The sequence below is a fragment of the Trachurus japonicus genome, chromosome 6 (genome assembly GCF_045865225.1).
Source record: "Trachurus japonicus isolate A0001 chromosome 6, Traja_1.0".
Classification (NCBI taxonomy): Eukaryota; Metazoa; Chordata; class Actinopteri; order Carangiformes; family Carangidae; genus Trachurus; species Trachurus japonicus.
This window is the reverse complement of record NC_140912.1, coordinates 35,298,115-35,319,788: the sequence shown is the minus strand read 5'-3', so window position 1 is coordinate 35,319,788 and position 21,674 is coordinate 35,298,115. Positions and strand designations below refer to the sequence as shown.

The 21,674-nt window shown below is 43.4% G+C and overlaps 1 protein-coding gene across 1 annotated transcript; it reads left to right on the top strand.

Moving 5' to 3' along the window:
* Positions 1-1,301: 1,301 nt before the first annotated feature.
* LOC146986569 (leucine-rich repeat neuronal protein 3-like) lies at positions 1,302-4,291 on the top strand. The gene has a single exon (XM_085780280.1). It carries the CDS (start codon positions 1,656-1,658, stop codon positions 3,747-3,749), a length of 2,094 nt encoding a protein of 697 aa, XP_085636406.1. The 5' UTR covers positions 1,302-1,655; the 3' UTR covers positions 3,750-4,291.
* Positions 4,292-21,674: the final 17,383 nt, after the last annotated feature.

Here is a 21,674-nt window from a genome sequence, read left to right as displayed (position 1 = left end):
ACCAGGAAAAGAGCCGCCGCCGTAGACCTGTCACCCGCACCGCCGCCGCTCCGTCACACTCATGCATTATGCAGGAAGGAGGTGAGGAGGTTTGGATATTTTTGGGCGGATCTCAGGTTGAGTGTGTGTGTGTGTGTGTGTGTCAGCTGTGGCAAACTGTCTGCTTGTTGTTCTTATGTTTTATTTGTTAGGATCCCCATTAGCTGCGCTCTAGAATGCCACTAGTCTTCCTGGGGTCCACAGTTAAAACCAGTACATTTAAACATAAATCTGCAATCACAACATGAAAGACAAGTCAACAAAATCTTACATTAAATCTGTACCATCAGATTGTCATCACATCAAAGAACCTGTGTAAGATAACTCCGATGTACAGCAGTTATAAAATAAAATAAAATAAAAAGAATAAAATAAGAGGGTAAAACAAATGAAAATGACAACAAGAAGCCCTATTACCCTACATAAGACCCTTTGTGTGTATGTGTGTGTGCATGTGTATGCGTATGTTATTTTACAGATATGAAATTCCAAGATATTTTTTTATTTGCTTTTTGAATGTTAGTTTGTGTGTGAGTTTAGTTATTGGAAGTGGTAAAGGAGGAGTTCCATGCTTTAATTGATCTGTATTCTTATTGTGTGCTTCAGAAAGTTGGTGTTTGGTTTAGGAAGTGTGAACCGGCCTTGTGTTGCTTGTCTGGTGGCATATGTATATGAATCATGATTGTGTTTTAACTGATTGTATTGACATAACGGTGTTCTAAACTGTAATGTTTTCCATATTGAGAAAAGTAATTGCAACAGCATTGACTCTGTCCTCTACTTTTAACCATTGTAGACAGGAATGCATGTTGTTGATGCTGTTATTCTGAGTGTGTGATTTGATAAGTGCGCGCAGGTGCATTGTTCACAACAAGACGAGAGGTTCAGGGTGGGCGGCGAAGCTCCGTTAATTACAGCGCCAGGGACGAAATTAGGACTTGCAATGTTTTTGCCTCTTGAATCAACACACACGGGTCTGAGCTCTGTCTTCTCTGGGACGTTAACAAGACCGAACAGGCTAAGAAAAGAGAAAAAGATTCTGGATTCAGAACCTGTGAAATAACAGAGTTAAGGTCAAGTTAATCATAACTTACAATTCACACGGTGCAAGGGAAAGCAATAAAATCAAATGAGGCTGAAAAGGCTTAATAAATCTCAATATTCCTAAATGTCAATCTGCCTCTGTGTCTGAACAGCAAGAGTGTTATATTGGCCTTTTTTTCACTCTCTCTCTCTCTCTCTCCTCTGTCTCCCCAGATGGAAACTGACACCGGTGACAGCGACGGAGGATAATAATGATGGAAGGCAGAGCGATCCGTCCGCTGCCGGAGCCACAGCATTCCTCAACCGCTCCCTGAAGGATACACCGACCTTGGCATATCACAGCGTGCATGACAGCCTGGCACGGGCCTGAGCTGAAAGAAAGGTTGCCTTCCCTCTCCTCGCCAAGAGCTGGAAGACAAAGGGGGCCAAAGCTTCGGGGACCGGAGCGTCAGCAGAAATCCAGTCTGTCTCGCCGCAGCAGCAGCAACAAATAAGCTTTTATTTGTGAAGTTAACGGCGCTAACAGCTGACTCCATAAGGGCCAATTACCGGCTGAACACGGAGAGGCCAAGATGAAGGAGGCAGCGGTAGTGGCTTGTTTGCTGGCTGAGCTGTCTCTGGCTGCGTTCGTCCGGGCCTCTGAGGAAGCCGCTCGCTGCCCCGCGCTGTGTCGATGCGAGGTACGACCGTGGTTCTCCCCGAGCTCCGTTTACGCCGAGGCCGCCACGGTGGACTGCAACGACCTGGGCCTGTCGGCGCTGCCGGAGAGACTCCCCGCGGACACGCAGGTGCTGCTGCTGCAGACAAACAACATCGTTAACGTGGAGAAAACTTTGGATTACTTGGCCAACGTCACCGAGATCGACTTGTCTCAGAATAACATTTCCTCGGTGGGCGATGTTCGTCTCGGATCGCTCCCTCGGCTGCTGTCGCTCCACATGGAGGAGAACTGGATCCAGCAGCTCTCAGACAGCTGCCTCGCATCGCTGCCCAACATCCAGGAGTTCTACATCAACCACAATCTGATTTTCTCCATCAGCCCCGGGGCCTTCCGGGGTCTGGGCCGGCTGCTCAGGCTCCATCTCAACTCCAATCGACTGACCAGCGTCAACAGCCAGTGGTTCCAGCAGCTTCCCAACCTGGAGATACTGATGCTGGGAGAAAACCCGATCCTGGAGCTGTCGGACATGAACTTCAAACCTCTGTTTAACCTCAGGAGCCTCGTGCTGGCCAGGATGAACTTGACCGAGATCCCCGACGACGCTCTGGTCGGTCTGGAGAACTTGGAGAGCATCTCGTTTTTCGACAACCTGCTGAACCGAGTCCCCCGGGCGGCGCTGACGAGAGTCCAGAATCTGAAGTTTCTGGATTTGAACAAGAACCCCATCGAGAGGATCCAGAGAGGCGACTTCATGGACATGATGCACCTGAAGGAGCTCGGCATCAACAGCATGCCGGAGCTCGTCTCCATCGACAGCTTCGCCCTGAACAACCTGCCGGAGCTGACGAAGATCGAGGCCACCAACAACCCCCGGCTGTCCTTCATCCACCCGAGGGCCTTCCGTAAGCTGCCGCGGCTGGAGACACTGATGCTGAACAGCAACGCTCTGAGCGCTCTGCACCGCGGCACCGTGGACTCGCTGCCCAACCTGCGCGAGGTCAGCCTGCACAGCAACCCCATCCGCTGCGACTGCGTCATCCGCTGGGTCAACATGAACCGGACTGCCGTGCGCTTCATGGAGCCGGACTCTCTGTTCTGCGCCGAGCCTCCGGAGTACCAGGGCCAGCACGTCCGGCAAGTGCACTTCAGGGAGATGACGGAGATCTGCCTTCCTCTGATCTCACCGGGGAGCCTCCCTCATCAAGTCGAGATTCTCAAAGGGAGCTCGGTGTCGCTGCACTGCCGGGCGTTCGGAGAACCGGAGCCCGAGATCTACTGGGTGACGCCCTCGGGTGACCGGGTCCTACCGGGAAGCGTGTCCGACAAGTACTACATGCACCCGGAGGGAACGTTCGACATCTACGACGCCTCGGAGCAGGAGGCCGGCTCGTACACCTGCGTCGCCCACAATCTGGTCGGAGCGGACCTGAAGTCCGTGACGGTCGTGGTGGACGGCTTCTCGGCCCAACCTTCGACTCAACCGCTGCATCTGTACGTCACGTCCGTCCAGGCTCGGTCCGTGATGGTTTCCTGGGAGAGCACTGCAGGCGGTTTGGTTTCTCAGCTACACTGGTCCGATTTATCCAAAGTCCGGTCGATGCCGTTCAGCAACAGACTTCCTGCTGATGTCAGAGAGTACCAGATCAAACAGCTCCGCCCGTCCACCCGCTACCAGGTTTGCGTGGAGGTCTCGGCCAGCAGGGACTGCGTTAACGTGACCACGAAGGAGGCGGCGGCGGTCCTGAGCGGGAACACGGAGAACTGGGACGCTCTGGTGATGGCTACCTGCGCCGTGTTTTTCATCGTGGTCGCCGTGTCCTGCTCCGTCATCTACACGTCTCTGTACAGCCAAGTGTTTTACAGGAAACTGATAGCGGACCAGGATGAGACGCTGCTGATTCCCAGCACTCAGTCCTCTTCCTCTTCTTCTTTCCTGGAATTCTTCGGTGCATCTGGGGTCAAGGTGAGGGCGACTGTAATAGACTTACCGGACGACTCCATGTAATAAACGTCCTTGTCTGTAAAAGCACTTTGGGATTATGTGAAGACAAAGAGTGACGGACACGGGACCATGTTGTTTACGTGTCCTCTTTTTCTCTTTTCACCTCTTTCCACGGGACGTTTTGCACTGGGACAAACAAACACACATTTACTGGACTGGCTCTTTTCTTTTTTGTATTTCAAACTTGTGTCATTATAACAAGCTTAATCAGTCAGACACCTTGACTATAATCTACACAGCTACAGGTCATTCATGCAGTGCAACCAGAGTAAAGCACAGCACAGGAACTCTTCTGTCTTAATTACCTTGTTGAGGCGGCTTTGATGTCTGCAAAAAAAAAAAAAGAAGCATTTTCTTTGCTGTGTTACATTAAATGGTGCCAAGCGAAGATAGTTTATAACGGCAGAAAAGAAACTTGTTAGTCTAGTGTATAATAAAAACCGACTATAATGTATGCAGTTTTATGAACAAATACATTTTTCATTAAACCTGTGTGGTGTCTTATAACTACTATCTTTTCTTGTTAAATCTGGACGGAGCATGTCTTTGATTATATTTCTATTGCTACAACAGACAAAAAAAAAAAAAAAGACAAAGTGTTGTCTATGGAAATTTGTGTGGATGAGGCTCATAAATCTTGTGTGTGAATCACAACGGCAGCACGAGTGTGAGATCTGCTCTGGACAAACACAATTACAGCGGCCGCCCTTCAAGCCACACGCTCTAACACTGTTAGTGCAATGCAATCTCAAACAGCACTGCCGGTGTGTGAGATAGTTTGTTTTTGTCAGTGTGTGTGTGTGTGTGTGTGTGTGTGTGTGCACCTTAATAGACGTGTGTATGTGGGTTTGTGTGTGCGTGTGTGTAAAGTGTGAGGACATTGGCAAACCCATTGACTTTGAATTGCATTATATTCTCTTTCATTAAAAATCCAATATGGATTCCCAACACAAACCTCGGCGAGGTGATGAATCGGCGTCATGCGCAAACTGATGGGAGGCATTTATCAGCGGGACTCAGTCATAGATCAACCGAGTTTCAGCACCTTGGACAGGGCTTTTAGAGCGCGCCCATTTGTCACCGCCACCGCTGCTAAAATATGACCCATTAGAGGAAGGGAGTGAACAGGTCAGCAAGAACGTGGGGCGCCCAAACCATCCGCTTCCCCGGATGACCCTGCAGAGACACCGCTACCGCTGCAGCCGCCGTCACTGCCGTCTCACAGGGACAGCTCAGCAACTATTGGGCTCATTTGTTAAAGCGCCTCACATCGAGCTGCTGGTGGGAGGGAGGAGAGGGTGGAGAGGGGGGGCGGTGAGAAGACAAATGGACCAGAAAAACCAGGACAAAGTAGTTTCAGCCCCAAACAGGACAAAGGACGACAGCGGCCGACGCTGATGTTATTGATGCGCTCGACTCTTTCTTTTTTCTCTCTCTCTACACGATAACCAGGAGTCTGCCGCTCAGTGAAAAGCATTGTGGGTATTTAATAGAGCAGAGTAGGAGATGACAGGTCGTTTTCATTTCCGTCTGCGTCCTCACCTGAGCTGCAGGGTTCAGCTCAGGTTCACCTCCGCTGAGAGATACATCAGTTAAAGCTAAAAAAAACAAAACAAATAAGAAGCATCTTAGTCTTTTTTTTTTTCAAAGTAAAACAAAAAAACTAAATAAAAACCAATACGCAAGAAAAAAAAAATCCACAGCTCCTCCGACAAGTAATTGCTCCGTACTGAGGGCAGACACACAATATGCTGTGGCAGATCCGAGGGGAATCTCCAACAGGAATAGTTTTCCACACAGCGACTGGCAGGTTAAATTAAATCCAGATTCCCCCAGTGAGACCGAGACCAGGACTCAAATCTGCCTCATCAGGACTCCACACACAAACCAATAAAACCAACAACCACAACAACAGAACTGAGAGTTGATGACTTCCCTGTGGCCACAGTGCGGTGGTAAAACGGGTAAATTAAATCAACACAAAGACGATGTGGCGACTCAAAGAGGTGAATCACCTGAGGAGCATGAATGAAATCTGTATATTACATCCTAATGAGATCAGTTGAGTGGGTTGAATGTCAGAGGAGGAGGAAAGATTTATGACGAACCATCAGGGGATCATGAATATGTAAAATGTTTTCATATACAGTATAAATGGGAGAGGTCCTTCTCTGTGGAGCATCCATGTGCAAATCTAAAAGAAAAAGAAGGCACCAAAAACTTCAGGGATCATCCTCTGGTGGCCATGAACATCCTCTTATGCAAAGAGTTTGACATTATGCTTGTATGATCGTAACGCTAAACGAGGTCAGGATGTCCAAAGAATGATTTACGATGAACCATCAGGGGACCATGAATATGCAAACACATCATGTATGTTGTATTTATGTAAATGGGAGGGGTTATCCTCTGGAGGCCAAGAACAACCTCTTGTGTGGAATTTTTTTGATTGGATGGTGACAATGCTAAACAAGAGATCCAAAGAATGATTTATGACAATCCATCAGGGGTCCATGAATATGCAAATACGTTATGCTGTAGGAGTCATCCTCTGGGGAGCATGAATGTGTACATTCATGGAAAACTGCACAGTGGGCTGTTTAATAAGTAATGTGAAGGTAAATATTTTTGAACAGAAGTCACTAATAACATGAGGGATCGTCCTCTGGTGGTCTTGTGTGGAAATCAGTGATAAAACTGTGGTAAGGTGCAAATTTAAAAGGTCATATTGTATTGTAAATGGTAGGGATCATCCTCAGGAGAGCATGAATGTGCAAATCTAGAGGGAAAAAAGTATGTAACAGTGAATGTTTTCAACAGAAGTCACCAAAAACTTGAGGGATCATCCTCTGGTGGTCAAGAATATCCTCATGTGTGGCAATGTGTAATATGACTATTACTATACTAATACTATACTATACTAGTCACCAAAAAATGTGACGGATCATCCTCTGGTGGCCATGAATATCCTCTTGTGTGGAGAGTTTGACATTCTGATTGTATGGTGATAATGCTAGAGGAGGTCGGGAGGTCCAAAGTATCATTTAGGATGAACCAGCAGAGGACCATGTATATGCAGATATATTATGTTGAATGTAAATGGTAGAGGTCATCCTCTGGGGGACATGAATGAGTGAATCTAATATGTTTTGTGATGGTAAATATTTTGAACAGAAGCCACCAAAACATGAGGGATCATCTTCTGGGGGGAATGAATGTCCTCTTCTGTGGTAAATTTAAAAGGTCATATTGTGTTGTAAATGGTAGGGATCATCCTCTGGAGAGCATGAATGTGCAAATCTAAATGCAAAAAAGTATGTGACAGTGAATATTTTGAACAGAAGTCACCAAAAACATATTTTGATTGCCTGGTGATAATGGTAAAGGAGGTCAGGAGGTCCTAATAATGATTTAGGATGAACCATCAGAGGACCATGAATATGCAAAACCTTTGTTAAGGAAAAATTGTGTATGAAATCTTGGTATATTTGGGGCCATCCTCTGGGCAGCATGAATGCGTAGGGAAAACTGTACGGTAGACTTTTTATTTATTTTTTTATTCCTCCTCTGTGTCTCTAACCCTCCTCTCCTCCATGTGCATTTGTTTCCAACGAAGAAGCCGGTGAGAAATCAATCCATGGAGCGGTGGATAAGGTTATTTATCATCTACCATGTTACCATGTGTATATCTGTGTAGTCTTATCTGTCATCAACAAGAGATTACGGGTTACGGGTTAGCGCGTTACGTTTGTGTGGCGGTGTCGCCATGGAGACGAGAGCTGGGACACCGGGTCGGAGGCTCTGATCTTACAAGGTTGGTTTTCAGCCAAGAGACGCTCCATTCTCCCTGGAACTAGTTACAAGTCATTGGTTTAACCAGCACTATCACTCCAAAGCTGTTTAACAAATTAATAATTCAAATTTAATAAAGGTAAAAATCCTGCATTGTTTCCCTTTGAAGACACAGCAGAAATTTTAATAAGTTGGACTAAAGCTAAAAGCCAGACTCTGAGTTATTGATCGTTGGTGTTTGAGGTTGTAGTTGGTGCAGTTACAGACTCATTATGATGATTTCATACTCATAAAGTTCAACTGAGGCCGATGAAACAGCTTCACAGATATGTAGTTGTAACTCAGCTCATCCTGGGGGGACGATTTTCATCACACAATCAACAAACGGTTAATATTGTGACTGCAGGTCTTATTACATGTAATAAAACATGAGTTCCTCCACACGTGAACAATTTGACTGTGAGAAATAAAGCGGCTCATTAACGTCGGCTGCACGTCAACACAGATCAAGGAGTACCATAGGTCGGATCGGTGGCGTCTAAACTCCACATGCAGCTCGTCGCTTCAGTGAACGTATGCAATCAGAGCTTCCTAACGCAAACTGACACTTCTCCACGTCGAGTGTTGGAGCCACTGCAGGCGGAGTTCGCACATGCACCACTGTTACTGTCCACGATCGGTTGTTGCCTTTAAGGTCGTGAATGAATGAGCTCAGAGTTTTTTTGTGATTGTGACTTTGATAATGCAGCAGCAGGTTTTCCTAAAAAAAAAATGTGATGGAATATGCGATGGGTATTTATGAGATTTTATGCCATGGATTTGCAAAAACTGCGGGAGCTGGAAAAGGATGCTGTCACTAACATTACATCCCTTTGTCCCAGTCAATTCATCTATTCAATAGCTCGACATTTGTTGTAAAGTATAAGCATACTTTTATTTTTAATCATTGGCTATTTTTTATTTTCTCTCACAGGGTTTTGTTTATCTTCTCGCATTGAGGCGATAACTTTTCACTTTGCTTAATTACACCACTTCATAACATTCCCAAGGCAACAGGGGGAAAATAGCTGCCACTGTGTGAAGTAAACATGCAACATTTTTTTTAATCTTCTGCAAAGATATACGTATGTTAATTTTTTTGCAGTGCGGGGATTAAGTCCTGCATTTTTTGCACATTTTGCATGAAAAACATCAATTTATGCGGAATAAGTGTGGCTAAGGGCTTCAGACTGCTCCTACATGGGGGCATTTTGCCCCTAAAATTTGAGACAGTGCAAGTAAATTTCTCATCTACTTGCACATGTGCAACCAGTAAATTTGCTGTGTTGTTTTTCTTTTTCTTTTTTTTACTGGCGAAACTTGTAAAGGGTGACTCAAAGACTCTGTAATCTGTCATTACAGGTGGCAAGCTAATGTGTATGAGGATCATAAATAAAAAGGAAACAATATTTGCGCCCCTAAATTTTAATTAGGGGACCACTGTGCTCCCAGAAAAACAGTTTGGAGTCTGGAGCCTTGTGGCTGATTATGTGACTGCATCATCGCGTTTTCCATCAGAAGCTCGTGTGCAGCAGGAAACTCTCTCTCAGTTGTGGAAGTACAATAAAAGCACATTAACTCATTGAGTACCATTGACGTATATGTACGTCAATCAAAATCCAACGCTTGAGTGCCATAGGGATAGGAGAGGGTGAGGGGGCAGCAACTTTCTTTCACAAAATTGCATTTTTCTCAGCTTTCTAGAAAAAAAGTGGTCTTTTTGGTGCAACCAGGCTCTATTCAACTTAAGATAAATCAAGAATGGAACAAGGTACAAACAAATGGTTTTTCCCTAGTTAAATAGAGAGTCTCCTCTTTCCTTTGAGCTGTTTGGTGTTTTCAGAGTCATAGTACAAAATATTCTATGGGTCTTGAAATATTACTCAAAATGCCCCAAAACGCTGGCACCAGGCACTGACCATTTTATAAAAGGGCTGGCACTCAATGAGTTAAGAAGAACAGGGTCGCTGCACGGATCGAATCAGTAAACGTTTGATTACATCACCAGACTTTACTGCCCCTGCCCCTCCCCCTCCTGCTTCGTTTCCTACTAATAATCCATGGAAGCAGCTGAGCTGAACGACGGCGGCTGAAGGGAACTAATATCTCCTCATTACGACGCTTCCGCTTTTCTAAAACGTCCCATTTCCCTGCTACTGCCACTTCAGCCGCAGATGAACTCGGCGAGAAAGCAAAACTGTATTTCTTATGAATTATTACCTCATTACAGGCGTTTGGTGTTGAAACTTCCACCGCCGCCGCTGCTGCAGAACCGGGAACATCCTCACATTTATCTAACGTTCCTCATGCAGAACCTCCTGAGCCTCCAGTAATTACTCTCCCGCTCACCGGCCCATTAGGCTAAAACAACATGGCTGACTTTGGCTGATCTTGGGAGCGCTGGGGGGGGGGGGGGTTTTGGGAGCTTTTATTATTGGTTGGTGATGGAGAGTCGCAGCTGGCGAACGCACACTTAACCTCTGCTGATACAGCGGAGCAGATAGCGCTCACTTACAAGACAAGGTTGTTTCTAGTGGAGACGCAGGAGGTGTTCCGGCTGATTAATGACTCGCTCCCACTTATTTCTTTGTTCTGGTTTGCTCTGAGGACGAAGCCGCTGCTGCTGCTGCTTTTTCACATCAGGAAACACTGAGTCAGGACGTTCAGAGGAGACGAGGGGGAGGTTACGCTTTTGTTCAACGGCTCTCAGACGTTTAAGAGACAAATTTCAATCATCTCTCATCGTCTCAGAGGACCGAGTCTGATCAATCTGCAGAATCCAGACGTCCTCACCGTTACTCTGGCTTCATGCTTCCATTTCAAAGCTTAATCGATTATAAAAACCTGAGAAACACAGACATGAGGACAGTTTCTATCAGTTTTTAACATCGTCGTACTCTGAACACACACAACATTATCACGACCGACGTCATCAGCTGTCGAAATGCACAACTTCTGGTCAGTGAAACGAGATCGACCTGCAGTATGGTGGCCCAGAGAGGCCAAAACAACAGAGGTGTTGAACCCAACTGGAACACACTGCATGGATGTGTCTTTCTTTGTACATGTATTACTTCACGTGCACTTGTTGTTCATTGGTCTTATAATGAACTTTGTGTAGCACATTATAAAACAGTTCAAACTGCTTTACATGAGGAGAAAAACAGGAATAAAACTAGTAAAATAAAAGCAACAGCAGAAAAGCTGCAAAACCCCCCAAGCAGTGACTGTGACACCGGTCCTTCACTTCTTATTGTCCCCACGGAAACCTGAGTATCAGCAGCTCATGTGTTTGTGACATTAATAAAGTTATTTTCTGGACAGTTGAGTGTCTGACATCTCGGCGGCGGATGCTGTAATGAATAATTTACCTTTTCTTAATCACCCGGCGAAGCAGCTTCAGTTAAAGACCGGCGCTGATTAGAGCCGCCGGCCGAGGTGAAGGAGGGAGATTAGAGACGAAATTAAGGCCGGGCCGTTGTGAGCGTTGGCGCCGTTAGCGTCGTTAGCTCAGCTCATTAGCAGTTGGCTAAATGTCAGCAGCTCCTGACCAACAATAGGAGACGTTATCAGGACAAATAACTCCACTTAAAAGCTTTGCCCTCGGCCTCGTCGCTGACATCTCAGAAAATACTGAGAAATGAAACTCCTGGAAGTTCAGGAAGCTCCTCCTCCTTTCACAATAAGAGCTCACACACACACATCTGGATGTTGAGGGGTTTTTTAACAACAAAACACTGATGTGACTCAGACCAGCAGCTCCTTCACTCAGTCTTAATGATGTTCTGGCTACAGAAGAGGAGCTTCACTCTGAACGAGCCCCCAGGGGGGTGATACGGAGACTGAACAGAGTTTCACAAGCTGAGTCAGTACAGGTAGTAAATGTCTGGAAAACTTTCTCCCCGAGCCGAGAAGCTCCGGCGGCCCGAGTTTGTGGTTACTGACGGCCACGGTGACACTGAACGTAAAACATGCCGATTCAACATGGCAGAGCAGGTTCGGTGAACCCCCCCCCTGTATGTTTGTAACGACTTGTAACATCTCATTCTAAGGTACGAGAAAGCGCTCGTTTGTATGCGGGCGCGATTCCACTTCAGTGAAATACGTATTTATGGAAGCGATATTTGATTTTTGTCAATAAAAAGCCAATAAAGTCCCATACTGTCCCTTTAAAGCTCCTTCGAAATTAAAGTAGATGTTTCTATTGAAGATCCTTCATAATAAAAGTAGATGTTTCTATTATTCTTCTCATGGATCAGCCCTTCAAAATAAAGACAGAAGGAAAGAAGGAAACATGGGATCTTCACATGTCAACCTGTCTGAATGCTAAGTGCTAAAATTAGCACAACAAAGGGAGGTAGGTGCATCATATCAGGCGTCACCCGAGGCTCAGACTGATAAACACTGAGCTGTGTCGAGTAGAATAAAAAGATAAAGAACAGTGGGGGAAAATAATCCTGAAGAAGAACCTTAAAGAGACATTGGACGTCAAAGTGTCAAAGTATTGACGCGTTTCTTCTATTTCCTTGGGGACAAACTGCTGTTTCATCCGTCTAACGATGTTTTTTTTTTTCTGTTTTCTACCTGCAGCTCAGTTCAGTCCAGTCTGAGCTGTAAAATCTCTGAGCTCCACTTCGCTGTGTAAACCGGAGCTTCACTCCGACTCTGAATCTCGGCGCAGCCCGAGGCGTCAGGATGTAGCGGTCCGGGTCTCCCAGGTGAACCGGCGTCCAGGTTTGTCTGTTTGTGGAGCAGCAGCTTCAGGCTCAGGGCTCCCAACACTGATCTCTATCAATAAAGGATGAATCTTTCTTCCCCTCCGGTCTGATACAAACATGAGAGACGCTCGTCTTCTCACTGAGGCTGCGGGACGATCGAGTCTCGGAGGCGCCACTTCCTGCGGTTTCAGCTCGTACAAACAACCCAGTTTAGAACATGGGTCGAAATGTTACTACGGTGGTGGATTATGGTATGGTCATAGCAAAGAGATGCATTTTGAAAACGTGGAAATCTGACTCACCACCTAAATTCGAAGCCAGGCTGGGGGAGTTGGTAGGAATTCTCCACATTGAAAAACTGAGATACGAGATATCTGGAAACTTCTATGGTGTATGGAGAGACCTATCCCCCCTAAAGAGCACCTATTCTGACATGTTTGATGCACTCAAGTGGACATTCAACTCTGATATTTCATTAAGCCTCTTTGTGTGTAATCTGTTTTTATATGTTGCGGTTCGTGTCAAGTCTTTATTTTTATTTTTATCTTGTTTATTTATTTCTCTATTTTTTAAATTCATTTTTTTTATTATTATTATTATTATTATCATGGGTATTTGAAGAGTACTGATATATATATATATATATATTTTTTTTTTAATAAACATATCTTTATTGGTTTTTATATTCATACAACAACATAGAACACTTTAAACATATGGCAGTAATAAAAATAACAATGAAAATACGAATAGAAATACAGAAAAGGTAAATAAATAAAATGACATAATAAAATAAATAATTGAAAAGGGATAAATTAAATAGACAAATTAGTCAGCAAAATTACTGAGCAAATAAATAATAAATAAATAAATGTATAAATAGAGTACTGATATACAGTATTTGATGCACTCAAGTGGATATTCTACTCTGACACACTCGAGTGGACATTCAACTCGGACACTACATTAAGTCTTTCTGTGTGTACTTTACTTGACATGTCATGGTTTGTGTCAAGTTTTTATTTATGTTTTTATTATTATTATTATTATTATTATTATTATTATTATTATTATTATGTGTGTATGTATATTGTGCGTTACTTTGAAAATTGAAAATAAAAAATATTTTGAAAAAAAAAACAAATAACCCAGTTTCAGCTGCTGTACGATGGAGTTTGACTGACACAAAGCTGCGTTCACTGTCGTCTATTCTTAGCCCTTCTCTTCTCTTCTCTACCTACCCAACACATGAGCGCTTTCAGAGGATATAAATGGCTAATTGGGCCGTTTTGATGGCTGAGCGCCGTGACAGTCGACTCGGGTATTGATCGATTGATCTGGGCCACGGGTTTATTGATACTTCAGGCTGACGAGCTCAAAGACTTGTCTCTTGTCTCATGTGACTGTTAGGTCGTTATGTGATGGTATCAGATCGTTAATACTGAGGCATCAGTGTTTTAATGTCATTTGGTTTTGTTTCAGTCGGTTCCCATGGAGACCATTGATTTGAAGAAATGTCACGGTTCCTTCAGTGTTTTTCTTACGTTGAGGTTTTTAACACAGGATTTTACCCACTTTAAGTGATTCCTGAAGTGAAAGACTAAATCTTAAAGAGAGGAGTTAAGGTGTTTTGTGCAACTGGCCACACTGAGATTTAAAGGGATAGTTCAACACAATTGGGAAATTGGCCCATTGTCATAGTCATAGCAGTAGGTTTGTTACTTTCGTTAATTGTCGGTGCAAGCTGTTTTTAGAACGGCGGAGCAGAGCCGTGAGCTGCTCAGAGCTACGCTACGGAGGCTCATGGGATTTCTTGGTTTCCCTCATCAAACTCATCAAATACACAATCCAACAACTCCACAACACTCTGGTGGACAAGTTGTGACCTGCACATTCACCACGCTATGAGATAATAACACAACGTTACCACACAGAGTTGTTTTAGAGGGAAATACAGAGACTGCTTGATGAAAAACTGTCCCTGAAGGCAACGTGCATCAGTGGTTTTGCATGAATTTCCCTCTAAAACAACTCTGTGTGGTAACGTTGTGTTATTATCTCATAGCGTGGTGAATGTGCAGGTCACAACTTGTCCACCAGAGCGTTGTGGAGTTGTTGGATTGTGTATTTGATGAGTTTGATTGAAGGGAAACCAAGAAATCCCATGAGCCTCCGTAGCGTAGCTCTGAGCAGCTCACGGCTCTGCTCCGCCGTTCTAAAAATAGCTTGCACCAACAATTAAAGGTAACGAACCTACTGCTATGACTATAGGGATTATGACAATGGGCCAATTTGCCAAAATGTTGAACTATCCCTTTAAAACCAGCCGTCAGGACTGTTTGTGACTTTGTGATGTCACAACAAAGCCCCGCCCCCTCACCACCACCTGGACCCACCATCCAACAACTTTGCAAGATTTGGTTTCTCTGAGTGTTTTATTCTGACAATCTGCTCTATGTTGGTTTTTAACTTTTTATATCTTCTCATGGATCAACCCTTCAAAATAAAAGCACAGAAGAAAAAGAAAAAGTGGTGCTTATTTTTTTTTTTTTACCATAATAAAAATGTGAATCTGTTGATTTCTCTCCACACAGCAGCTTCACTCTGACTCTGCTGGTGTCTGTTGGTGTTTGCACTCTGACTTGTATTGCAAACAATTACAGCTGTGCATCACGTGTCAGTGAGGAGGAAACAGCTCGTTAGAGAGTTTACTGAGTGTTTGTTACAGTGACGGACAAACACACAAACAAACAAACAGAGCCTGAGCTGGACGATGTGGACGAAGGCCGAGTCTGTCCGGCCTCGTCCTCCTGCTCCGACCTGATAAGGTATCGACCCGTCCACAGCGGAGGACGCCTCGTTGTCCCCTTACGTAACTACAGGCTGATGATCAATGACAGAGCCGGAGTGAATCCTTCCTGCTGGTTAAATGCACCGGGGATCGATGACATAACGACTTCACAAGTTCATCTGCTGCTCTGAGCTGCACGACTACACACACTAAAAACAGTTGGGTTAAAAATTAACCCAATTTTAACCCAACTGCTGGTTCAAATAAGGACAAACCCCTTTTTTGGGTTATTTTAACCCAACGGGTTGGGTTAATCTTTTTGACCCAACTTTTGGGTTGAATATTCAACCCAAGAGTTGGGTTATGCTAACTACAACGTTGGGTTATTTTTAACCCAACTATTGGGTCGTGTATAAAGCACCTGCTCGACCCAATAGTTGGGCTAAAAATAACCCAATGTTGTAGTGCGTGGACAGCATTTTTCAAATGAACCGGCCGGTTAAGTCACAGAATTACCCAACCCAACCCAACAAATGGGTTACTCACTGAAAAATAACCCAATTACTTGCACAACCCAGGAATTGGGTTAAATTCATAGCCCTATAACCCTGAAAATGGGTTAAACTCTGGAAAAACAACCCAAAAATTTAACTCAACACCAATAACTCAGAAATTGGGTTACAGAGATAACCCAACATTTTTTAGTGTGCAGGAGGACGACCGACCACTTGTCTCCATGCCGTCCTATCGGGTGGCTTGGAGGACAGGCCAGGACGGAAACCCAGCAGCACGGCGCTGTCGGGCCTCGGCTTCTGTTGTCAATAACATGTTGAAAACGATATATGCCTCAAACTTTTTTAGAAAAGCTCATTTAAAGGGATAGTTCACCCAAAATTGAAATTTCACTCATTATCTCCTCCCCCTCATGTGGACTAAGGGCTGGGAGAAGTTTCAGAGTCCTCCGTGCCTTCTCTGAGTTATGGGGGGTCCGCGCTGAAGTATTTGTCCATATAATGGTTGTCAATGGATACCAACTTTCTTCGTCCAAAAAGACACACCAAAAAAACATCCAAATACCTCCATAGTGCTCGTCTGTAATGTCCCTCTGGTATTGAAGCCCCGACATGAGAAACTGTTAAGCCGGTCAGTGCAAATCACGCGAGATTTGCACTGACACAGGAAGAGCAGTGAACCGAGACACTGGGAGCTTCCGCTACAAACAAGCTTAAAATATAGACTTATTTAATTTTTTTTGGAACAATTTCTCATGTCGGGGCTTCAGTACAAGAGGGACATTACAGACGAGCAGCATGGAGGTATTTGGATGTTTTTTGGTGTGTCTTTTTGGACGAAGAAAGTTGGTATCCATTGACAACCGTTATATGGACAAATACTACTGTGCGGACCCCCTGTAACTCAGAGAAGCCACGGAGGACTCTCCCAGCTCTTAGTCCACATGAGGGTGAGTAGATAATGAGTGAAATTTTAATTTTGGGTGAACTATCCCTTCAAACCTTTACAAAGTCCAGAAGAGGGTGATTTATCCTGGCAGAGAGAGAGGGAAACGGCGTCCGGGAGAGAACACGGTGCTATAAACCGAGCCGTTTGGCAGCGTCGCTCTCTGCACGGGGCTGCAAAATAAAAAAACCCCCTCACCGTGTTCAAGTGGTCGTTTTTACTTTGTAACCAGATGAAAGATTCATCTCTGGGCTTTGAAACTGAGTCAGCAGCTTCTCTGCCGCTCTGAGGAGCAGCCGGGCTGGAGTCGACCTTCGCTCTTTGTTCTTCTCTGCATTTTGTTATTGTTGTTGTTGTGTTTTATATATTTATTTATTTATCTATTTATCTTTTTTACAGACTCTGCTTGTTTTATGGTTTTATGGCTGGTTTTCAGGTCGGAGCAGCTGCTGCTGCACACAAACTGATTGATAATAAACGGTGGTAATATCAAAGTCTCTTCAGCTGCAGTGAGATGTTAATGAGGCGTCGCTTTGAATTATCGGCCGTTAGTTTGTGTTTTAATCCTTTTATGCGTCCAGACAGAGTCGATGAAATCACAGCTCAGATCTGAAGCAACACAAACCGTCTCTACTTCCACTGCCTCCGCAAACTCCTACTGTCTTTTATTCTGAAGGATTGATCCATGAGAAGATCTAAAACCATCTCAGTGAAGCGACTGTGTTCATACGGTATGTGACCATCCATCAAAATGAGTCACAGTGACCCAAATTTCAAAGTTGAGATTTTGGTATCAATGGAAAGATTAGAAAATAAGCTTTAAAATGATACTCTAGTCAAAGTCATACATTTGATGGTTTTCGAGTTGTGGCCATTTGATTATAGGATCTTTCACTCTCTTATTCCGTTCTAAAACCTGAGAAAATTGCAGTTAAAGTCACAAACGGTTCAGAAGTTGTCATGTTTTGTTGACGTTTTGTAAAACATGTGCAAGTGTTGTGTCGTTGCTACGTTCGGTTTAGCATTGATGCTACGTTCGGTTTAGCATCGATGCTACATTTGGTTTAGCATCGATGCTACATTTGTTTTAGCATCGTTGCTACGTTCGGTTTAGCATCGATGCTACGCTCTGTTAGCGTCGGTGCTACTCGGTTTAGCATCTGTTTCTGTACCCGTCCCTTCTCGTCCTAGAGGCACCATTCAATGACCGTCGGAAAGCGGAGAATCCCGCGATTCAGATGCAGTTTACAGCTCGTCTATCATGAACGGTTCAGAAGATATTTCATGTTTTGCACCGATGCAACGCTCATTTTCAGAGGGTTTAAGTTGCAGGTCAACTTTAATCATCATTTACGTGCCTTTTCTCAATTATCTGGACTGTGAAACTTTGGGAGATTGTTTTTGAATGTCATTGCTTTGAAATTAGGGTAAAAACTTTTCTTTTTTTTCTATGGGTTTTCCACGTTATCAGCTGATTATCTAAAAACAGAACGTTGCGACATCCGACTCACTTTGATAGAACGGGTCGCATATGTTCTATTGGTCTAGATTTTCTAACTAAAAAACCTTCTCATTGTTTTCTTGTGTCCAGCAGAATAAGAGCTTTTCTCCTCATCTGAACCTCAGTTTCTGTTTTAATCAGTTCTGCTGCTGCTGGAGCTCCTGGAGCGAATCTTCATGCTTCACCTGTGTTTTCTGTGTTTTATGCAGGAAACTGCAGCGAGTGAAAAGAATAAAGCAAAGACAGGTGGATGAATAACTGAATACGTTTGGTTCCAGATGTGGCGACATCGACCTGCAGCGTTTCTGCTGCTCTGTGGTTTTTGTGGTTTTTGTCTGAGCCGCCGTCGGGTTTCAGCCCGACTGAACTCAGCGTGAGGAAATCAAACATGTTACAAACACGTCGCTGCTCAGAGTGGAGGAGGAAGCTGTGACGGCCGGTCGGAGGTGTTAACAGATGCCTGTCTGGACGATGCTGAGCTCTAACTCCTTAGATCAGACTGGACCTTAATTAGTGTGAATGCTGGAAGCATTCACACTATTGTTATTCAAATCTTTATACTTATTATTATTATTAGTGTGAATGCTGCAAGCATTCACACTATTGTTATTCAAATCTTTATACTTATTATTATTATTATTATTATTATTATTCTTACTTCTTCTTCCCTTTTTCTGCGTTTAACTCCTTCTTCATACTTTGTGCTATTTCAACAATTCATATATCAAAACGTGCAGCTTTTTCAGGACATTTATGCTATGTCTTTTCTCTTTCATACTATTTATACTTTTTAAAATATTTAACTTTTTGTGCAATTTTTCTCTCATAGGAAATACATTGAAACAGTCTTCAAACTCTTCAAATCTTCTGCTTCATTCAGCCTCTAATAGCTTCAGCATACTTTCAGCTACAGACTTCATTCAACTTTTAAACTGTTCACAAACCTTTCAACTATTCAGCTGTATCTCAGCTTATTGATATCTTCAACAGTTTCAGATATATGTATAGTTTTAAAATCATTAAAATTTCTGACAAAATTCAGATTTAACATGAAAGTCAATGGGACGGAATGTTCGGACGTTGGCAGTTGGCAGAGTGACAGAGGGTCTAAAAATCCTCTCACATTTTTCTCTCTATCCTGTCAGCACGGCCACAGATTACACTCTACACACATAATTTCGGGCATGCTTGTAGACAAGCTCATCCTTGATCTCTTCATGTGCTCAAAAAACCAGAGAGACTTACACAATTTAAACTGGGAGCCTCTGAGTGCAGCCATTTCCCTCTCTCCTCTCATTGACTCCCATTCAAAAGTAGGCACTGATTTTCTAAACGTCCCAAAGTTTCCAACCTGCGACCCAATCAACAATTTTTACTCTAGAAACACCAAAGTGACACGGACGCGTTCAGCAAGGTCTTATGGTTCGGAAAATGTAAACCTTTTGCTCGTACTAAGTACAGATTTGTCGTACATTAGATCTGTTTGAGGGTGTCACAGAGCAGTTTAAGCCTATGGTTAAAGCTGCCACCATACCTTAAAGCCACCAGCCAACAGTTACATGGTAACCTCAACATGGCAACCTCACCATGGTAACCTCACCATGGCAACGTCATCATGGCAACCTCACCATGGCAACGTCACCATGGCAACGCACACACATTCTCTCTGTTTGACTGTCTGTCGGTCATACACACACACACACACAAATGGACACACACTAACTACCACACACACACATCCAACACACACACAAATGGACACACACACACAAATGGACACACACTCACCATACATCCAACACACACACACACACACACACACACAAATGGACACACACTCACCATGCATACACATCCAACACACACACACACACACAAATGGACACACACTAACTACTACACACACACACACACACACACACACACACACACACACACACACACCATACACACACACACACACACACACACAAATGGACACACACACACACACAAATGGACACACACTCACCATACACACACATCCAACACACACACACACACACACACACACACACACACACACACACACACACACACACACACACACACACACACACACACACACACACACACACTAACTACCACACACAGACACACAAACACACACACACCCAACAAACATACAACCACTTACCAAACACATAGCCTACACAATTTACACAATTACACACAAACAGACACACATGCACACAAAACAAACACACACACAAATGGACACACTAACCGCACACACTTTTCCTACAGTTGTCTGACTGTTTTGTATGTACCTCTCTATCTTCCTGTTGTAGTTAATGGACTCGTTGCTGTTAATTTTGTTCTTTAGCTATTTAAACTGAAAATACACATTTCCCCATTTTGGTCATGTTGAACACATTGTTTTACACGTATCCTAAACTACTGAGGCTCTTCTCAACCATTTCACACCATTAAACCCGCTGTTTACATGTTCTACTCCTCAGCTAATGCTCCATCTATATTCTTCAACAATGTTCTTCTGCTGTCAGTTTACAATGTATTTCAGTAGGCATTAACTTTTTTCCTAATTCAGGAATTTTTCAAACTCTTCTTTGACAATTCAAGTAATTTCCAGCCATTTCATACAAAGTCTCACATCTTCTACTTTTAAATATATTCTCAGCCATTGCTTCAGCTATGTTAGTGCTGGTTCATCAGTTGTCCTTCCTGTCAGGTTAGCTACAGATTTCATCTATTTAACCATTACATTTAAACATGCAGAATTTCAATGTTTTCTTCTCCCTTTAGTATTTCTACTGCTTTTTACCTTTCTACAAGTTATATGTTTAAGCTTTTTCCCTCCTAGGGATGAATAAAGTATTCCTCTACTCTCTACTATACTCCACTCTACTCTACTCTACTCTACTCTAATCTACTCTACTCTACTCTACTCTAGCATTAGTCTTTTCAACATTGCTTTAGCAGTTTCGTCAACTAATTTAGCATTGATTCAACAATTTCTTCAGCTCATTCAGCATTGCTTCAGCAACAGCGTTCAGCTGCTTTCAGCATTCACACGCATTTTCTGCAGGAAATGCTATCTTTTTCTAGTTATTAGTGTGAATGCTGGAAGCATTCACACTATTGTTATTCAAATCTTTATACTTATTATTATTATTATTATTCTTACTTCTTCCACCCTTTTTCAGCAGTTTTCTGCTCCTTCATACTTTGTGCTATTTCAACAATTCATATATCAAAACGTGCAGCTTTCTCAGGACAATATTGCTATGACTTTTCTCTTTCATACTATTTATACTTTTTAAAATATTTAACTTTTTGTGCAATTTTTCTCTCATAGGAAATACATTGAAACAGTCTTCAAACTCTTCAAATCTTCTGCTTCATTCAGCCTCTAATAGCTTCAGCATACTTTCAGCTACAGACTTCATTCAACTTTTAAACTGTTCACAAACCTTTCAACTATTCAGCTATATCTCAGCTTATTGATATCTTCAACAGTTTCAGATATATGTATAGTTTTAAAATCATTAAAATTTCTGACAAAATTCAGATTTAACATGAAAGTCAATGGGACGGAATGTTCGGACGTTGGCAGTTGGTAGAGTGAC

Excerpts from the sequence above, each read along its gene's own strand:
- LOC146986569 (XM_085780280.1), top strand. The coding sequence starts at position 1,656 with ATGAAGGAGGCAGCGGTAGTGGCTTGTTTGCTGGCTGAGCTGTCTCTG.